This window comes from Gekko japonicus, unplaced genomic scaffold, assembly GCF_001447785.1.
Source record: "Gekko japonicus isolate JY-2015 unplaced genomic scaffold, Gekko_japonicus_V1.1 scaffold217, whole genome shotgun sequence".
Classification (NCBI taxonomy): Eukaryota; Metazoa; Chordata; class Lepidosauria; order Squamata; family Gekkonidae; genus Gekko; species Gekko japonicus.
In genome coordinates, this window is record NW_015164188.1 from 810,512 (window position 1) to 831,597 (window position 21,086).

Sequence of the window (21,086 nt, forward strand, 5' to 3'; positions counted from 1 at the left end):
CAGACACTGTGATCAGTGTTTATGCTTCTAAAGTCAACCAGTTGCTTCCCATTAGCAACCTCTTGGGGACTGACACCCTCAGAACTGCAAGTCTCTTAGAGACCAAATGGGGCTTAACCAAGTAAAGCTTAGCCTCAGCCTCAGGTGTCTAATTTATACATTTAGAAAAATGAAAGCATACTGCAGCTTCCATTCCAGATTTGATATAAAATATTAAATGAAGTACAATTATTATTTCAAAGTAAATCTGTGATTCTTTTTGAAAGTGCTTTCACTCCAGTTATGCATAGTTTCTGCAGATAACATATTCAAATTCATTTAATTAGATACCTGAAGATCTGGTCTTAATTGCTGTATGTTTTATTTTTCAGGCACCCTTGTGAATGAGCAGGACTTTCTGTTGCTGGAGCTTTTGAACTGGTTTAAATGTGATTTTTTCCAGTGGGTAAACAACCTTCCTTGCAGCAAGTGTGAGGGCCAGACAGAATCTAAAGATAACTTGACACCTAGCGAGGATGATCTGAGATGGGATGCAAGTCGAGTTGAAAATCACTTCTGTAACCAATGCCAATTGAGCAACAGGTTTCCAAGGTGAGTGTGATATGTAGATGGTTTCATGGTTTGGTCTGTGTCTGAAATGTTTGCGCTTGGTACATTTGGGAGCTAATAACCATTCTTTGCAGTACAATGAAAATACTGGGCTGTAACCAAAGTTCCATGGGTGGAGCTTCATTTTGATTGCTGCAATCCCCCCCCACCACCACTCCTGAAGGTCAAAGGATCCTTGGGGAAAGTGTGGGAAGTACACTCAGGAGCTGCAGCTCCAAGGCCAAATCTGTGAAAATCATGGACAACTTGCATGAATGATTTTTGCTTACATAAGGACTGCTTTAAATCCAACCCATTTTGGATTCAAGCCAGTTTGGTGTAGTGGTTAAGAATGGCGGACTCTAATCTGGAGAACTGGGTTTGATTCCCATTCTTTCACATGCAGCCAGCTGAGTGACCTTGGTCCAGTCACAGTTCTCTCAGTGCTCTCTCAGCCCCACCTACCTCACAGGGTGTCTGTTGTGGGGAGAGGAAGGGAAGGCAACTGTAAGCCGCTCTGAGATTCCTTTGGGTAGTGATGAGTGGGGTATAAAAACCAACTCTTCTTCTTCTTCTTCATCTTCTTTGCTGTATTTGTATGTTTTGCTGTGAAATAGCTTAGAGTAATTTCTCACTTTATCACATTTACAGTAGTGAAAGGAAGGAGTCTGCACACATTTAGAGGTACTGTCTTCAGTGACATCATACGAGGGATGAGGACTGGTATAGGAAACAGGTTTCAGAGCTGAACCTTGGTAGTCTGAATGAATGCAAAATATTGAAATGCTTATGTTAGTTCAGTTGACTATTCTCAAAGAGTCAGATATACTTGAAACTGTGTTTAGTGAATCAGAGTACTGGTCCATCAGGGTCAGTATTGTTGACTCAGGTTGGCAGCAGCTGTCCGGGGTCTCAGATAGAAGTCTTTTGCATCACCTACTACCTGATCCTTTTAGCTGAAAATGCCAGTGATTGAACCTGGGACCTTCTGCATGCCAAACAGATTGTCTACCATTGAGCAAAGATTTCATAGGGCAGGTGAGCATGACAGCATGCAGAGATTTTTTGCAGCTGTCACACTTGCAGAAGAATGAAGTGATAAACTTTAGAGGTGCTAGAATGGACTAGATTGCAGGTGTGTGCCATTTTTAATGGGATATGGAAACTACTGGGATAAGACCCTTGCCAGTGAGAAGTAGCATATTGGAGAGAGCAGCTGCAGCCCAGCTTACTTTGTTTTGTGCTCGTTTTCTACTTCCATAAAAGTTGGAAAGCAGTGCAAAAGTGTGATCCCTCACCTGCTGCTTTAAGAGAGCTGCACCACCTGCTGCTACAGTCCATTCCTTTACCTCACCATTCTGTGACCTCGTTCCACTAGATGTGTAGACCAGGACTTAGGTTTAATGGTTTTAGGTTTCCTTGATAATGGCTGCAAAAAACAAAATAAACCCACAAGTTTTAACCTATTTGCACAGGTACAATAATCCCGAAAAGCTGCTGGAAACTAGACGTGGGCGCTGTGGAGAGTGGGCCAACTGTTTTACCCTCTGTTGCAGAGCTATAGGTTTTGAAGCAAGATACGTTTGGGATGCAACAGGTATCATATCACCTTATAGTATTACTAGGGATGTAAGATGTTCTCTGGTGTATCCTGAATTAGTACTAGTGGAAGTTCACTTAAATTACTGGAATTATTCTAAGATAGCCGTTCGTGGCTAAGAAAGGGCTGCAGTGGAAAGGGGTAGTGGGATTCTGAGGTGGCAAAACCAGGGCTATTTTTGGGCAGGAACGCACAGGAACGGAGTTCCAGCTGGCTCCCAAGTTGGCCACACCCAGCAGGAACTCATTAGCATAATAGGCCACACCCAGCAGCAGGAACTCATTAGAATCGGCTACATTAGGGGTGTGTGGCCTAACATGCAAAGGAGTTCCTGCTACAAAAAAGGCCCTGGGTTTTGACAACAAACAAGGTAAACAGAATAAGAAGCAAAAGGTGGGTGTGGCTGGATGACCACACTTTTGGTAACATGGGAATGCGGCCTAATATGCTAATGAGTGGTGCAGTCAGGGGGTGTGGCCTAATATGTTAATGAGTTTCTGCTGCTGTGTGTGGCCTATTATGCTAATGAGTTCCTGCTGGACCTTTTCTACAAAAAAAGTCCTGGGCAAAACAGATGGTTCCGTTTCAAACAGCAGGTGAAGAAACTCCTTTTTAATAGTCTGTCATGGGGGGGGGGAGAATGCTTTTAAAGATTGTTTTCACGTATAAGGAATTAATAATATAGGGGAACCCAGAAAAAATGAAATCCCTCTTCAGCAGTCTGAAGTGATGCCGCGTATTCTGCTAGCTCAGCACTTAGCCATTCTATACCAACTCGTTCTGCCAAAGATAAAGATAGCAAAATATTTTTACGATAATTAGGGGTCCCGGACATTGCTATGTGTCAAAGAAGAAAACTGTATTTCAGTTTCATCTGATTCATTTGCCAAAAGTATGTATTGTGGCCAATACTGAGACATTTCCTTGGACCTACCAGAAGATTTCTGCATGAAATAGGGTCCTTGACAAGTGTAAGTATGAGGGAAAAGAAAAAAAACCCCTAACACTAGCTCCTTGTCCCAAGTGAAACATAGCATATCTTGAGCCATTTTTATGCTTGCATGTCAACTTGTACAAGCAATTCCTGGGCACTGTAAGATATAGAAAAGACTGCTATGTGTTAGAGAAGATTTTGCGTGAGTAGAACTGCAGTAAGTCTGTGTTTATGCTCACTGGATCCAAACAGCTTATTAAGTGAGGGAAGCTTTTTGTTTTCTTGATTGGTATCAAGTGCTATGTCAGAACTGTATGATAAACTAGAGCTGCTGCTGCCTGACATCTTTTACTCACTTCTAGTATTCATAAAGTTATTAGTATGAACATCAGAGCACTGCTATAGGATTGCTCGACATTTTTGTTAATTTTATGCATTTTTCATGTGATGTTAGAAGTGGCACTTAATAAGGTCTTCTTGGAATAAGTGTATTTAAATGTTCTCCGAAAATCATGGCCTTCATGGGAAATTCACTAATACGCTTTTGACCAGGGCTATTTTTGGGCAGGAACGCACAGAAGCGGAGTTCTGACTGGCTCCCGAGCTGGCCACGCCCAGCAGGAACTCATTAGCATAATAGGCCACACCCAACAGCAGAAACTCATTAGGATTGGTTACATTAGGGGTGTGTGGCCTAACATGCAAAGCAGTTCCTGCTACAAAAAAAGCCCTGGGTTTTGACCACAAACGAGGTAAACAGAATAAAAAGCAAAAGTTGGGTGTGGCTGGATGACCACACTTCTGGTAACATGGGGGTGCGGCCTAATGTGCTAATGAGCTGTGCTGTCAGGGTTGTGGCCTAATATGCTAATGAGTTTCTGCTGTTGGGTGTGGCATATTATGCTAATGAGTTCCTGCTGGGCTTTTTCTACAAAAAGAGCCCTACTTTTGACGTTCTTATTGTAGTTTGCTTCTCGTTGCATATATTTTCACACAGATCTCATCTTTATACTCCCCCTCTAGGATAGTTGACTTGTTGTAATCGTGCTGGATAAGGGCAATTATGTATTTGTACTGATGCGCCTGTAGAAATACCAGTAATTATAATAAGGGGGGGGGGGAGAAGGGAGAGGACCTTAAGGTAAATCTGGTCTCTGTGGACCTATGAAATAACCAGGCCTGTGAAATAGCAAGAAATCACCTTTTGCATCCCTCCATAATAGCAGAAGTTGTTACAATATACATAATGCAGGGGTGTTTATAGTGCATAAAATTTAGTGAAAAACCAGCCTTAGCTCAGTTTTTCTGATTTAAATTAAAAAATAGGCTCTGCTACTGAAAGAAGGAGAGATGAGAGAGTAGCTGGCAATGAGGGACAATAATTTATCAAAACTGATTATGTAGTACCTGTTTAATGAGGCACTGACTTTCATGGCAGCTCTCCTAGCAAAGGGGGCACTAATCAGAGGGAGAAAACGAGGTGAGCTTTAGATTATGTCATCTCCTTTTAGTATTTCCAGTAATGAGTTGCTCAAAGGCAGATGGCATAGGTAAACCCACACACCTTAGAATAGTGGCAATCACAACTATATCTTGTGCAGACCATTTAATGGGTCTTACAATGCTCAAGTGAAAGGAAGATGTGTAGAAAAAACATTTGGTTGAGATTATTTTGTGTTGAAAATATCTTTAAAGTATGTATCAAAAATTATATTTTAGTTCTTCAGAAGGTTAAGTGGAGGGTTTGGGATTAAAGATAAAAACTAATGTTATGTATTTTTTTTAAAAAAAACATTTGCATTCCACCTTCTGACTAGAAACAAAGCAAAGGCAGGTAACGAAAATCCAATCAGTAACAGTTATAATAATAATAATAACAACAAATTATAACATGCAAATAACTAAAAGTATCAGGGGAGTGGCAGGGAGCACAATGAATAGGCTAACACTGCACTTTTTTTTTAACTTGATGGTAAAATGCTGCGGTGGCTCAAGTGGTTAAGATGCTGAACTGCAAGCTGTGGAAGGTCGGTAGTTCAGCAGTTCGAGACCCGGGTGCCGCAAGACGGATTGAGCTCCCGTCTCTAGTTCCAGCTCCTGCCAACCTAGCAGTTCGAAAGCAAGAAATTGCAAGTAGATAAATAGGTACCACTTCAGTGGGAAGGTAACAGTGTTCCGTGCGCCTTGGTGTTTAGTCATGCTGGCCACATGACCACGGAAATGTCTTCAGACAGCACTGGCTCTTCGGCTTGGAGATGAGAACTGCAACCCTAGAGTCGTATTCGACTGGCTTTCGAGCAAGGGAACCTTTACCTTTAAAATGCTATTAGGGATTGTGCAAGGTGGATGTCCAGAGACAAGGCACTCTGTAATATTGGCATGACTGTCTAAAATCCCAGGCCACTTCAGCCATACTGCGTAATTCTGCTTGAAGTGGTACATGGAACAGGTTCTCAGAGGCAGAACTCGTAATCTGATAGGCTCATGGACAGTAAAAGGTCCTTTAGGTATCTTGGTTCCAAATTATTTAGGGATTTTAAGGCCAGAACTTTAAATTGGGCCTAGAAATAAACTGGCATCCAGTGATGCTGATATGAAGTAGGTATGCCCCATCCAGGGAATTCAGTTAGCAACTGGATTTCTACAGTTTGCACCAATGGAAGTTTCCAGCCAATTTCCAAAGAGAGCACCATATATAGCAAGTTAAAATAGTCACTTTGCTACTTTTGTGATACTTTTAGTTAGTTTATTCAGTTAAAATATAACTAAAGTTTGACCTATTGTACCTAGAAAAAGTCCTTTAGGTATCTTGGTTCCAAATTATTTAGGGATTTTAAGGCCAGAACTTTAAATTGGGCCTAGAAATAAACTGGCATCCAGTGATGCTGATATGAAGTAGGTATGCCCCATCCAGGGAATTCAGTTAGCAACTGGATTTCTACAGTTTGCACCAATGGAAGTTTCCAGCCAATTTCCAAAGAGAGCACCATATATAGCAAGTTAAAATAGTCACTTTGCTACTGTTGTGATACTTTAGTTATAAAGTTTGACCTATTGTACCTAGAAAAAGGTGCAGCAGGTAAACATATTCCTGTCCATTGCCCCTGCCAGAACATCCCGTTGCAGCATCAGAACAATTTCCATTCAAGAGTACCTTTGCCGTTTTAAAATAAAGCTTTGACTGTGTTCCCTTACACAGACCTGACTGATTTAGAGTTTCCTCTGCTTCTTAAAGATCAGATGGAACACAGAGAGAGTGGGGGTAGTCCAGATACTGGTGATATCAAATTCCAGATCCCTGGGTAGCCTTCCCCAGCAAACACGTGGACTATAAGAACCTTGTGAAATTCTCTAGGTCATACGACAGATAATCTCCTAGATCCACATTTTGGGATCTACCTGCCAAGAAAGACTGGAACCACCTCAACACTGTACTCCCATCCCAGCAAGCAAACATAAAGTCAGCGGCATCCACAAAAATGAACAGGGATGCACTCCTCCCATGACTGCTTCCCAGCACAGGGCACTCAGTAGGAAGGCCAAAGCAATCTGAATCCCAAAGCAAGACTGACTAATAAGTCTGGTGCAAGAAACTGGGGAGCTGGGTACTCATAACCCATTTTAATACTTGGAATGGTAGAAACCAGGGGTCATTTCGTAGAAAAAGAGATGCAGGAGCTCATTAGCATGACTTATTTGCATATGCCACATCCCCTGATATCACCGGAAGTGTGTCAGAAGGCAACACCCACCTAGAGATGTAAAATTTTCGGAAATTTTGAAGCTCGGAAAAAACCCCGGGTTTTTTTCGGGGGGAAACGGAAATTTTCAATCTGATACCATATATATATATTTTAGAAATGATTTGGAAAATATTTGAACACCTTGTCTTAAAATATTTTGTTCATCATGTTAAAATAAAACGTTCCATAATCAATTTTTTTCTTTTCTTTTTTCAATTTTTCAGAAAAAATCAAAAAAGGCTTCAGGAAAAAAATGGGGGAAAATGGTTTTTTTCCGAATTTTCCCGGGTTTTTTCCAGGCTTTCACATCTCTACACCCACCACTCAGGCTCCACTGGACTGTTTTGGATTGCAAGCTATTGGGGGGGGGGCATGCAGATCTGTCCTTGCAGAGGAGGGAGACCTTGTACCTGAATAAAACTTGGTCTTAAAGGTGCCACTAGAGTGTTTTGGACTGGGGGGGGGGCTTTGCAACTTACCTGGCTGCTTCTCGCTCTGACTGAGGGCTGCTGGGAGCAGGGGGTGGGGCTTGTTGCATGTGCCCGCCCCCTGGGCTCTTTACTGCCGAAGGTCCTGTGCGCTCCTGCAGGAAATGACCCCTGGTAGAAACAGCAGAAGTTGTTCAAATGGTCTTGCCATGGAGGACTATTCCTTCCCTTAAAGAAACAGTTAGAATCTTGATAACCCAGCTTTCCAAACTTCTGTGACCAAACCATGGAAGGTATGGTTCATGGCGAGATACTGACATTAGGTCTCACAATTCCAAGGATCTTGTACACATACGCAGGTTGCATAGACTGAAAGCATCCATCAAAATAGGACAAACTGAAGTTGTACATGGGTACAACCAGAACGAAGTTGAATGCTTTGGATTTTGAAGAGCTCCGTTAGCTAAGATAGAAAAAATTCCTTTCTGAGATGAATGGTTTTCCTTTGGGTTTTTTCTTCCATAGATCACGTGTGGACAGAAGTTTATTCTTCATCACAGCAGAGGTGGCTTCACTGTGACCCTTGTGAAAATGTCTGTGATAAACCCCTTCTGTATGAGATTGGATGGGGGAAAAAACTCTCCTACATTATTGCGTTCTCTAAAGATGAGGTAGGAGGAGCAATAACCCTTTGAAATAAAGACAATGCTCCCTGTTCCAGAAACAGCATTGTCTTTAAAAATTGATTGCTTGTTTATCTTTTAAAAGCAGTCTGATAGGTTCAGAGCAAAGAGATCTTCTCTTGACTGGAATACATCTAATATTCCAGTGTTTGAAATTCTGGTTGCTAAATTATGTTTTCTTTTGCAATTCACATTTCAGGTTGTTGATGTAACCTGGCGATATTCTTGTAAACATGATGAACTACTTTCTAGAAGGACACAGGTCGAAGAAGCAGCACTACGTGAAACCATTAATAACCTTAACAAAATGGTATCTTGGTTGATTAGACAAAATTAAAAAGTACTTGGGGGGGACAATATTTGAATTGGGAACTACATATTTACTGTGTTGCAGTTTGCAGATATCATAAAAGCAACAATTTTTATAATGTTGAATGTATACATTATTAAAGACCATTAAAGGAAAAAATACAACATTTCACCTTTTATTTTATGCAAATATTTTAAAACACCAGTGAACACATGACAGCATATGGCACAGGAGAAAGGCAAGAGGACTCACTCCATCACCATGCTCTGTAAGGGGAAGATGTGTTCTGTTCTTTATACAGAGAGCAGAGGTTATTACAAGAGGTCTCTCTCTTCTGTGGCCCAGTAGTACTGCTAGCTAAATTAGAACGAAGTATACCCATTGAAGCCCTGTGGAAGTGAATGAGACGTCAGTGAGCACATAATAACATACATGTGGATTCAACCCTGATTAAATTCAGCAAATATCAATGCTGTACTTTGATACCTGGAATGTAGCTGAGTTCACAGCTGTTTTTAGTATTATCAATAGCAAAGTCATACATAGTTTAAATGCAACATGAAAACAACATTTTTCCTTTTCTAAATTCTTAACTTTTAATCGTTCAACAGAAACTAAGTTCTGTATACTGACAGATTTATTGAAAACTCATGCCATTTAATCTGAACTGTAGCTGATTCGGTTCTTTCAGTTAAAAAGGTGGAACTTATCTTGTAGAGACAAAAGCATCCATAACTTTCCAGTTCCAAATGATTGGGTTCATCAGGACTGATACTAACAGGACAGTTAACTTAGATCAGTTAACTAACATCAGCCTGTGTGGCCAAAGGCAACCTGCCTCCTAATTCCTCAGACTATGGTGGTGGCAAATGAGTCTTCGGGAGTGGGAAGGAGAGAGAGTAAACCACTGGCCTGTTTTCACCAATTTCAATCTGTATTTGTTAACTGCATTAAGTTCTTCTTTTGAGTAAACAAAGGCAGGATTTAAATATAAAACAAATATATTTTCCAATTCTGTGTTGATTCAGATTAATTAAAATATATTAAATGTTGATGATTTATTTAATTCTTTTTCTCTTCTTGTAATACAGTCAGCTGAGACTAGAAATATAGTTGAAGTTGAACTTATTTTTACCATGATTATTTTAACTCTTAGAGACAACAATCTGTAACTGAAGGCAGAAGAAGGGAGCTGTTAGAGAGGATCATTGTGGAGCTTGTTGAATTTATTTCTCCAAAGATTCCAAAGCCAGGAGAACTTGGTGGCAGGACATCAGGATCCATTGCATGGAGAGTAGCCAGAGGTGAAATTGCCTTACAGGTATTTAGTACACTTGTTGATAATTCTTTACTACTACACCACTGTAATCAGGAGAACAGTAAAGTTCAATTTGCATTAGCAGTTACCCAAAACAAAGAAGTATCATACCAAAGTAACAGCAATCATGGAACAAAAAACTAGCAGACAAAATATGTAGCAGTGATTCACTCAAATCAGTTGACAGCAACTATCCTAAGTACAATCCTGCCCACATGCCAATGGAAAAAAAAATGTTCCATGGCTGCAAATGTAAATGCTGCCACAAATTGAATAATCAATGAAATGTTTTCTGTTGGTTTGACTAGTGCTCGTTTCAGTAACTGGTCCCTTCTCCTACAGATAGTATTAGCTAAAATACACATTTCTATTCTGCTCACCTAAGATTGCAAACGGTATTTGAACTCTCCTTAAAACCAGTTAAATCAAATAGATTTTGTTAAAGATCACATTTCTAAGATAAAGAATCTGATCCTTTGATATTTTTGATGTCGGAGGGGAAAAGCTGTGAGATAAAAGACCTATAGATCTGTGAGAACTGTGACTGACCCAAGGTCACCCAACTGGCTTCATGTGGAGGAGTGGGGAATCAAACCCAGTTCTCCAGATAAGTGTCCGCCACTTACTTTTAACCACTGCACCAAACTGGCTCTCAAACAAAGATGATTAAGGGGTTGTGGCATGTTTCCTATTGTCAGATATGGAATATAGAGTGTATATGTAACACTGGTTGCTTAATGCATTATGCTTTATGAAATGCTTCATTAAATGCTTATATATCTGCATCTAAGTCTGCAGGATCAAAGATTTACATTTGCAATTGTTCTTAAAACTTTCTGTATATTCAGCAACTTTAGCTCAGGCAGCCTGCACAGCAATGCTTGCATGCAACAAACAGGTTTGGCCAAGCTTGGGCGAACGAGAAGTGTGAATGAGATTAGTTTAGGATACATAAATGTTTTCATTAAAGCTTTATTTCATTTTAAAAGGATCCTTCCCTGAGAATCTGTCTGTTCGCTGCTGGTTTCGATCCCATGAAGGCTGGAGCCCTGCTCCTGGGTCTGAACAGCCCAAAGACCTGTTAGCCTAAAAGGCTAAAGAGTCTGAGGCTTTTCATTTTAGAAAAAAGAAAGCTGGGTGGGGCAAAGTGAAGTTTTATAAAATTATGAGTGGATAGAGAGCACTCCCCCCCCAATAATACTAAAGGTCACCCAATAAACCTGATAGACAAAAGAAAATAATAGCTTCACTCTATGAGTAATTGTTTTTGTGTGTGTTTATTTTATGTTTGCTTTTACTTCATTGATATCACACATTTTTCCACAGTGGAGACCCAAAGTGGCTTACAACATTTTTCCTTTCTCCATTTTATTCTCTTAACAAAGCTATGAGATAGGCATGGCTGGGAATGTGTGACTAGCCCAAGGTCCCCCAACAAGCTTCCATTGCAGAGTTGGAATTCGAACCTGGGACTCCCAGATGCTAGTATGACACTCAGTGTGGATATAGCGATGGCCTCAAGCACAGATGGCTTTAGAAGGGGATTAGGCAGATTCATGGAGGATAGATCCCTTAGTGGCTAGTAGCCATGGTGACTACAGGGAACTTCCACATTCAGAGACTGAAAACTAGTGCTATGAGGCAACATTGGGAAAGGTCCACCTTTATGCTCTGTTAGTTGGCCTTCCAGGGTAACTACTTGGTTACTGTATGAAACAGGATGCTGGATTAGATGGATCACTGGTATGATGCAGCAGGGCTTTTCTTATGCCTTTCCCAGAAACTAGTGAGGAATAATTAGAGTCCTCCTGCATCAGATCATGAATAAAGTTTTCACAGTAGCCACAGAGTAAAATGTAGTCCTTGAAGTTATTGGAAAGGATGGGAAACTTGGCAATATTTTGAATGCAAGATAAAAAAGCAAGAATTTTAGACAGCATCATATTTGCACGTTTGCAAGACGAGACATGAAAGGTGAGTGTGGAGAGAGGAAAAATCTTTAGTGAAAAGAACTGAAGTTCCACCTTCATGCTTCTGACCAGTTGCTCCCCCTCCCCCCCCAGGCATTTTCAATGAACTGTCTGATTTGTTTCCTATTAGAGTCCTCATAACAATTTTCACACACACATATATAGTAGACATGATAAATCAGTCATAAAACTAATATTTAATGCAATCCTGACTTGCAGTTTTCATTTCTGTTAATTAGAACAAGGAAGTTGTTTTTATTCCAACCGGAAAAGAGAAGACATCTAAGTTTCTCCACCTCAGATATAATATAGTGAAAGATTGTTATGTGCGAATATCCAATAACAATGAAAGGATTAGTGGTTGGGAGAATGGCATATGGAAGATGGAATCTGTATGGAGAAAGGCTGAATCAGACTGGAAAATGGTGAGTATCATGCCAAGGAAAATTATTCTATTCTAATTGCCTTCAACCTTTCCAGGCCTAGGACAGAGTGAATGATAAGCACATAACATCAAGGTCATGTGATATTGAAGTCACACGACAGGAAGAGGGAGAGCTACAATTATGACTGCACCAGCACCAAGGCTTGGATCGTGGGCAATGGACCAAGAGAGCTTGAGAGAGGAAACTCAAGCTAAGCACTGTAGTGTTCCATAGTGAGGAACAAGCCACGCCTAAAAGCCATGGAAGGATCCTCTGCACCACTGAGTGATATCACCATCCTGTTGCTCCTTTCAAAGTGTGGGTGAAGAGAGTCACAAGGTGTGGTGCCCATGCTGTCTGTGTTTCTAGCACACCCTTCCAAAAGGCAGCAAAAATATGGAAGCCCTGTAGGGGCTTTGTGACCTCTTCCTGTGAGTTCTGACCCATGAGTTGAAGACTGCTGTTTTAGAGCACTTTTTCACTATAAACATAGGTATAACTATCAAATCATAGTGTGCAAAGTTTATTTTTGCACCAGCCCTTCTGTGCATATTTCTGTATTCAACAATAGTTGGTAACATCCAGTTTCAGATAAGATTATTGGCTGACAGAAAACTGGGAATGGAAGCTGCTTGTTTTTTGGAACAGGATGGTGGAATTGGCCACAGATAACAAATCTTTTTATATTTAACCTTAAATCTGACATATTCCATCCAGAGGTAGATTAATACAGAAGATGTATTCAATAAAAATGATGCCTTTCCAAAGAATTTATTTTTTGGCTGCACAGAATGGGCTTTATATCTTCTCTTTCCATTGCACACCAGTAGGTAGAATTTCTGTATTCTAAATGTTACTTTCCTACCTGCAGAAAGCCAAAATGTCAGTCACCTTGCATTAATGAAGGTCTCAGCTAAGTTTATTTCTATTCATTGCAAAACTTATGTATTGATTGAACACACACTTCAAACCTACCAAAATAGGCAGATAGCTATATGGGAAAGAAAGCATTTCCAGCAGTCAGTATGAATGGAACAAGACAAGTGAAATGCATGTCCTAACATAGCACTGGATCCTGTACCTGCAGTACCCTGAGAAAGATCACCACATCTAATTCCAAAGGCTGTATTTGTAGATCTCTGTGCTGGATGAAGTCCAAGCATACAGCCCCTGACAGACACATGTGTTAGTTTCAGTAATTTGTTTGAAGAGGGGACCAGAATTCTGCCCCTCTTCTTCATCCCTGCAACAAGAAACATCGTTGAAACTGTGCTAATAGCTGGTCGGATCCTAACCACACACAGACTTCCACTTATGGAACAAGGGTTTCCCATCTACCCTTTCCAGCTGCATCCCATGATATCCCCCTAAAAGCTTCTCTTGAATGACTGGGACACTTGGGAACAGTTTGAGATTTGGCCTTGGTGTGTGTTTGGGGAGGAGGTGCTGCTAGAGAAAAGTACCTGCAAAAATTGTGAAGCTCCTTTTGCATGAGCAGAAATGCCCTTTGGAGCCAACTCTCTCTCTATGGTCTTGTTCCATCCACACTGGCTTCCAATTTGCTTCCAGGCTCAATTCAAGATGCTGGTATTGACCTTTAAAGCCCTGTATGGCCTGGGACCACATACCTTAAGGACTGACTTCTCCCATATGAACCTGCCTGTTCACTCCAGTCATCTTCAGAGAACATGGTTCTGTTGTCCCCCCCTCCCTCATCTGAGGCTAGATGGGAGTAGAGATGTAAAATTTCCGGAAATTTTGAAGCTCGGAAAAAAACCCGGGTTTTTTCCGTTTTTTCCGGGAAAAAACGGAAATTTTCGGAAAAAATGAAAAAAATGCTACATTAGCATTTCTTTTGTCCTTTCTAGATTGAAAGTCATTCTGTTACTTTAGGAACATAAAATATGACTATGGACATTTTTATTTGGCATGAAATTATCACAACTAGCATATTAAAAATATAGTGTATCCAAACAATTATTACAAACAGAATACCCACCCACATGCAAAAACAAAACTGAAACCTTTTTATTGTCTTCTGACAATAGCACCTCCTAAAGGAAGAAATGCATCTTGCATTGGAGAGTTCAGTTTGTAACCTAGGACTTGCTTGTCCTCAGTGCACAGAAATTAGATCAATCTGATACCATATATATATATTTTAGAAATGATTTGGAAAATATTTGGAAGCAGGAACAAGAAAGGGAAAAAAACTAAACCTAACAAAGAACTCCAAAACCAAACAAAGGTTAGTGGAAAGGAGGGCCAATATTAAAACCTTTTCATAAAAAGAGGTATATAAAACATATATAGGGGCCCAATTACAACCAATATATATAAAACTTTTTTAGCCCTGGTTATGGTTATGTTTTATATATATTGGTTGTAATTGGGCCCCTATATATGTTTTAATTTGTTATTATTAATAAATACATGTACCTCTTTTTATGAAAAGGTTTTAATATTGGCCCTCCTTTCCACTAACCTTTGTTTGGTTTTGGAAAATATTTGAACACCTTGTCTTAAAATATTTTATTCATCATGTTAAAATAAAACGTTCCATAATCATTTTTTCTTTTCTTTTCTTTTTTCAATTTTTCCAATTTTTCGGAAAAAAACAAAAAATCTTCAGGGGAAAAAACGGAAAAAAAACGTTTTTTTCCCGAATTTTTCCGGTTTTTTTCTGGGCCTTCATATCTCTAGATGGGAGGCAACTCGAGAAAGGGCTTTCTTGGTCGTGGCTCCAAAACTTTGACACTCCCTCCCCAGGGAGATTCATCTGCCTCTCTCTAATGGTGTCTTCACCTGTTTTTTTTCATTTGGCATATCCCCAATAATGGATATTGTCTCTCCTCCCTGATTCTGGTGGTGTTTGTTTATGGGTTTTATTGAATTACTTTATAACTTTTAATATTGTTTTGAATTCTTTTAATGTTTAATTTTATGCCTTGGGGACCGTGATTGGGGGGAAGGCCAGGATAAAAATGTGTTAAATATGGTGATAAGCACATGCAGGTTTGGGTATGTGTAGCCTATTGCTGCATTGTTGGACCTCCAGGTCAGGGCTAGAGCACAATGTTTTGTATTTGCAGCTTTATGCGTAATCCATTACCTAGATGTGTAGGGTTTTTCAAAACTAGTTTCACAAAATACACGCACAATATAGATTTGTTAACTGGTTCAATGGCACTGAAAATTTCAGCAACTCAAGTTCACTATAAAATCAGGACAAAATATATGATCTGTATGCATTAATTACTATGTATCAAATTTTTTTCAATAAGGTATGAAATTATTAAAATTATCTGCACATTGACTCAGTTGTAGTAAGGACTGTAAATTGAATGGGGAAATACTTTGAAGTTGTATACATATGATGGCATCTTTAAGTGGTAATACAGTATACAGAATTGTAGCCTTAATATATGTAACTTGATTTAGGATTTCTGAGGCACCTTTTGTGTCTACATAGGTTTATTTAGCCCGAAAAGAAGGATCAATTTCTGGTTACATCAGCTGGAAGTTTGAGTGTGGTTCTGTTGGTCTAAAAATAGAAAACATTTCTGTCAGAACGAGCAGTCAGACATTTCAGAGTGGACGGGTGAGGTGGATGCTGTGCTCTGGAAACACAGAAGTTGATGTAAATGGAGGCAAGTATGAAACTTTTTAAAAATGCTGCTCCAAACAAAGCCAAAACATTATCCTGCTAAGATTTAATGAACAGTCATTTTTTAAAATGTCCTCAGTGTTTTCCAATAATTACCATTTTTACCCCTACATCACTACTGAGAGGTAGGCCACTAGGGTTGCCAAGTCGATCTTTGCCGGGAGCAGGGGGCTCCCGACCGGCGTCTGGTGTGCGCGCACGCGCCGCATGCACGTCACCCGGAAGTGATGTGATGACGCTCCGAAGTTGGCTCAATTTCATGTTCGTTGCATCGATGACACTGTCTAACCATCTCATCCTTTGCCGTCCCCGTCTTCTTTGACCTTCAATCTTTCCCAGCATCAGGGTCTTCTCTAGTGAGTGCTCCCTTCTCATTTGGTGGCCAAAGTATTTGAGCTTCATTTTCATTATCTGGCCTTCCAGGGAACAGTCAGGGTTGATTTCTTTTAGGATTGACTGATTTGATCTTTTTGCAGTCCAAGGGACTCTCAAGAGTCTTCTCCAGCACCATAGTTCAAAAGAATCTATTCTTCGGCGCTCGGCCTTCCTTATAGTCCAGCTCTCGCAGCCATACATGACTACTGGGAATACCATTGCTTTGACCATGCGGACTTTTGTTGGCAGGGTGATGTCTCTACTTTTTATCATGCTGTTTAGGTTCGCCATCGCTTTCCTCCCAAGGAGCAGGCGTCTTTTAATTTCATGGCTGCTGTCACAGTTCCTTATGTAAAGGGGACTGATCTGAGATCACACAAAAAGTCAGCAGTTAACCTTGCGCCTGAGTTGGTCTGCAGTTTATGGCGAAGAAGCAGAAGAGTTGGTTTTTACATCCCAGTTTTCTCTACCCTAAGGAGTCTCATAGTGGCTTATGGTCACCTTCCCTTCCAGTCACCTTAAAAGTGGGGATTGAGGCTACTCTGAACTGCCAGTTTTGTTTTTGTATGACAGTTATATCAAATAATCTTATCTGCTATCCATTCAAGTGAAACTCCTAACATTTAAGCCGATTTAGGCCATTGACTGCAGATGATATTTAGAGCGTGTTTCTTCTACAGGCTGCTGTGCTCCTCTTGCTTCAGCAGCTTTGTTGCTTATGTTTGAAACTGGTCATGTGCTCCCTTTCTTAGAAATGCATCTTTTGTGCCAGGCTGCAGGCATTGGCCAGTTTTGAAGGAAATGTGTACTAAGAGAGCGAGTGTTCCTGCTTTGCTGGCTTGTCATTGGCAGAGCATCACAGATGACTCTGGCTGGAACTGGAGCTGCTGAAAGTGTCAGTGAGCTCTCTGCATTGTTCTCAGACTCAGGCATGTGAAATGAACCTCTCCCTTGAGAACTCTCTTTGCTCTTCTCCCCACGCCCTACCCCATGTGTTTTGCAGTGCAGCAACTGGATTGCCCTTGGAGCTATGTTAGCACGATTTGGTTTTCCAATCCTCCCTTTAAAAATATCTTGTATAATTGCATATGGATGTATTATAGTCCTCTTATTTTAAATATGTTTTGCATTTTCTAAATTATTTCCTCTCATGGAGACAGTGGGCACTAATCCAACCCATCTTCAATTTGGAACCACTTTCAACTCTGTAACACTGTATATACAACAATGTCCAGATGTTTTGCAATGCATATCAGATGTACATTATGGGTGCCTGTAACCTACAGGAAAACTCAACAGCAAAGAAGGCCCAAATCAGCTTAAATCCCAATACTCCAGAAGCTTGTGGGTTGGGGTGTAAATTAGAACAGTCCTCACAAATTACTAATTGATTCTTAAACGTTTCTAGAACTGTAGCAATTTCAGAAGATAGTCCTGTTGTAGTAAAAATAAACATGAGTCTTGTGGCACTTAAAGACTAGTGCATTTTTATTCTAGCATAAGCTTTCCTTGATTAAAGGATCTTTCATTAAACTTATGTGGTTGATCCTCTCTCTCACTCACACACAAGAAATTGTAAATAGCAGAGTCAAAAGCTATGAAATTCAGGAAATTGGGTAGTGAATTAAAATATATCAAGAGAAGTACAGAGACCCTTCACATTACCGGTTATTGTTGATTATTGTTGATAATGTAATCACCCTGTATGTGTGTGTATGTCTTGCAACTGAGGAACCACCTCATGCATCTGTTGAGCTGTCTACACAAGCTTACAGTAGAATAAAAATGTGTTAATTTTTACACTGACACAAGACGCCTTTTTAGAATTTCTGGGCACTATAACATATAGGGAGGAAAGCACTAGGTATTGCACAAGATCTTCCACAAGTGGAACTCTGCTAAGTCTGTTTTATGTTTCCACTTGTGCACTGCTAGATCCAAGCCAATGGGTTTAGAATGGAGTAGCTCTGGACGGGATTTCACTGTGTTTTCTACTAAACATCAAGAGCAACTGTTTTAACAGGATTACTTTTCCTCTCTCTAGATAAAAACCTTCACTCTTACCCTGATATTTCCAACGTAACAGATGTTCTTTTGAAAGCAGAACTAAGTGGAGGGGATGGTGATATTGCATGGCAACACACACAGCTGTTTAGACAAAGTTTAAATGATGGAGAAGATTGTTTTGAGATCATCATAAAATTCAATGAACTTTGAATATCTAAAAAAAGACACCTGTATGAAGTAAGGACTGCTGGTACAAAATATTTGAAAGCATTTTTCATTGGACAATTGTGAAGAAATGGATTTTGTAAGATGGCATACAAAGAAATCCTGGTATCTTGTAAGTGTGCCCTACGACTAATGCCTAATCATCCAAAAATGTAGCATTTTGTATTCAAAGAGAGGGGAAAACCTTATTAACCCAATACTACACACATTTACTTGGTAGTCAGTCTCATTGGACATAATGGAATTTATTTCTGAGTAAATATGGACAGGATTGGGCTGCATGTCATTTAAGGCTGGGACTCCTGCTTCTAACCAGTCTATACTGGGAAGTAAAGGGTTTTTTTAAAAAAAATGAAAATTGAATAAAGGTTTCTGTTTAAACTTTGGAGCTAGAAATTTGATTAATAAAATAGGCACCTGTAATGCTTGAACCTTCTGTTTGCTCGTAATTTTATAATAGGCAGTTTATTGCATTCATAAAGAAACATTATGAATCTTTGGAATAATTAGCAGCTTCAGATGTCATTTTTGGTTGAATTCAAATTCTGTTTAGACTTTAAACAAAACTTTGTTGACAGATAGCTAATTTGGATGTCTATTAAGTCCTCCTTAAATATTCCAAGTTAAATATGTACTGTAATTTAAGAATTAAATATTTTGGACCTTGGTCATATAAAAAAGAATAAATTGGCTGTGTCTCTAAAATACTGTCATGGACTGTTATGCAAAAATGGATCTTTGTGTAAAATTATAAAGTTTTGATATGTAAGATTGGTTGTTATGCATATTTTTGTACTTTATAAATATGGATTGTCTGCTTTTTCTATGAAGCTGCTGCTTCTGTTAAAACACTTGTAGGCAGTGGGTTATATTCAGCTAGTTTTTCATTTGCTCATACTCAGTTCCTCTCTGTCTTATAGCCTGCATTCCACATGGGCTTTGTATATGCAACTTGGGTCAGCTTGACACCCTTGCTCCTGTGAAGCTCCTGCTCATTTCAGATACCAATGCCTACACTCAAGAGTTGTGTTCATTATTTAATTTTCCTTCCCTAATGTCAATTGCTGTTTTGTTCTGGTCTCTGTGTAGCCTTGTGTATAGGTTGGAGGGTGTGTGTATAGGTTGGAGGGTGTGTAAATAAATGCAATGGCCCCAATTCTGTGAGAGAAAGTCATGCATATCTTATTCTCCCTCTGAGGTGGAGGACATCCACTGTGGGTGATTCCCATCCATCATTCAGGGAGGCAGGACTTACAAAAGAACTTCCTGTTTCCAGTGGTGGGAGTCACCCTTTCCTCAGTTCTTTTCCTGCCTCAAGAGGGAGAGCAGCGTGTTAGGCTTTGCCAAACCTTTTTATCTTTATCTTCTACTAAGCTAATCAAAACGTATTAACCTCTCTTTCTTAACCTTTTCTTTCAGGCTTTCTCCTAGCACTCGGTTTCTGCTTTAAAAAAAAAAAAAAGCAAAAACAAAAGGGGGAATCCCCCCCTCCTCTCCTCCTCTAACTCGGCTTCCTCTGCCTCCGATATTCTCCTCCAGCCTATCCTCTTCCCTGCTCCGTTTCCCCCCCCCAACATTGGGGCGATCGGAGACCGAGCTCCGCTGCAGTGCTCTGCCCCTGGCCGCGAGCGCCGCGAGCCAGTGATACACGTGGTCCGACTGAACAAAGGATGGACCGGGAAGAGGACAACGGCTTTCTAACCTTCCAGAGCGGCTGCACTAGGTCCGGGAAGGGGAAGCACGCGGCGCAGCACAGCGCCGGGAAGCCTCCGACGACCCGGAGCACGAAGGGGGCAGCACGGAGATCGCCGCCGCAGAAGTCGCGGGGGCCATTTCGAAGCCGCCTGCGGGCGCTCACGATTCGGGGGGCACCGCTGGCTGCCTTTCCCCGCCGAAATCGCCCGGCAAGGCTAATGGGCGCTCACGATTCGGGGGGCACCGCTGGCTGCCTTTCCCCGCCGAAATCGCCCGGCAAGGCTAATGGGCGCTCTACAAGCTCCACAGCGGCACGGGAGCTATACGGGGGGCAGTTCCATCTGCCAATCCCCACCAAATTCGCCCGCTAACGCAAAATGGGCGCCCCTTTCGCTCGGCTACGGCCCATGAGCGCCTGTATGGCTCGGCATCAGCAGCGAGCCCCCGGGACGCCAGCACCACCATATTCTTCCATTGTTTTCTCAAATGTTTGAGTTTTGCCCTTGGTATTCTTCATGGGACTGGGACGTCTGCATAGACTTGTCCCTCCCACCCCTTTCTCCAAGGATTTTTTCTTGCCTTACAGGCTGAGTTATCTGGAAAGAGCTCCCCCTTTCAAACATGCTTCATTTCGGTTTTTGGCCAATCGTCAGGTGAAGTCGTGTCTCCGATGGTGGACGAAGGGAGCCCTGTCGGTGCGTTCGGTCCTATGCGTCTTTCATAAGGACAAGGTAGTACTTAGAACAGATCCCACCTTCAGTGCCAAAGTTAATTCTGTCTTCCACAACTCCCAGGAGATATATCTCCCTTCTTCTTCTTCTTCTGCCCGGACCCAGTCCACGCCAAGGGGAAGATTGGACACACACTAGATGTGCGTAGGGCACTCAAGAGTTACATTCATCGGACCGTTTTCTTCCGCAAAACAGAGGCTCTCTTCGTCAACGTCTCTGTCCCTAACAAAGGACAAAATGTCCAAATCAGCCCTGAGCGCTGCAGTGAAGGCCTGTATTGCGGGGGCGTATAAAAGCTGCGGTCAGCAAGTACCCCCCGGTATCATGGCCCATTCTCTCCGTAGCGCAGCCACTAACGCGGCACTCTGCAACAGAGCATCGATTGAG

The 21,086-nt window shown here is 41.0% G+C and overlaps 1 protein-coding gene across 2 annotated transcripts in view; it reads left to right on the forward strand.

Moving 5' to 3' along the window:
* The window catches only part of NGLY1 (N-glycanase 1), a 32,156-nt gene extending 13,471 nt beyond the window's left edge, over positions 1–18,685 (forward strand). For both annotated transcript variants that reach the window (XM_015408237.1, XM_015408238.1), the window contains 8 exons: positions 372–591; positions 2,064–2,185; positions 7,819–7,964; positions 8,176–8,286; positions 9,443–9,607; positions 11,814–11,999; positions 15,472–15,649; positions 18,086–18,685. In XM_015408237.1, the coding sequence (XP_015263723.1) occupies positions 372–591; positions 2,064–2,185; positions 7,819–7,964; positions 8,176–8,286; positions 9,443–9,607; positions 11,814–11,999; positions 15,472–15,649; positions 18,086–18,258 (1,301 nt within the window). In that variant the 3' untranslated portion in view covers positions 18,259–18,685. The remainder of the gene's footprint in view (positions 1–371; positions 592–2,063; positions 2,186–7,818; positions 7,965–8,175; positions 8,287–9,442; positions 9,608–11,813; positions 12,000–15,471; positions 15,650–18,085) is intronic.
* Positions 18,686–21,086: the final 2,401 nt, after the last annotated feature.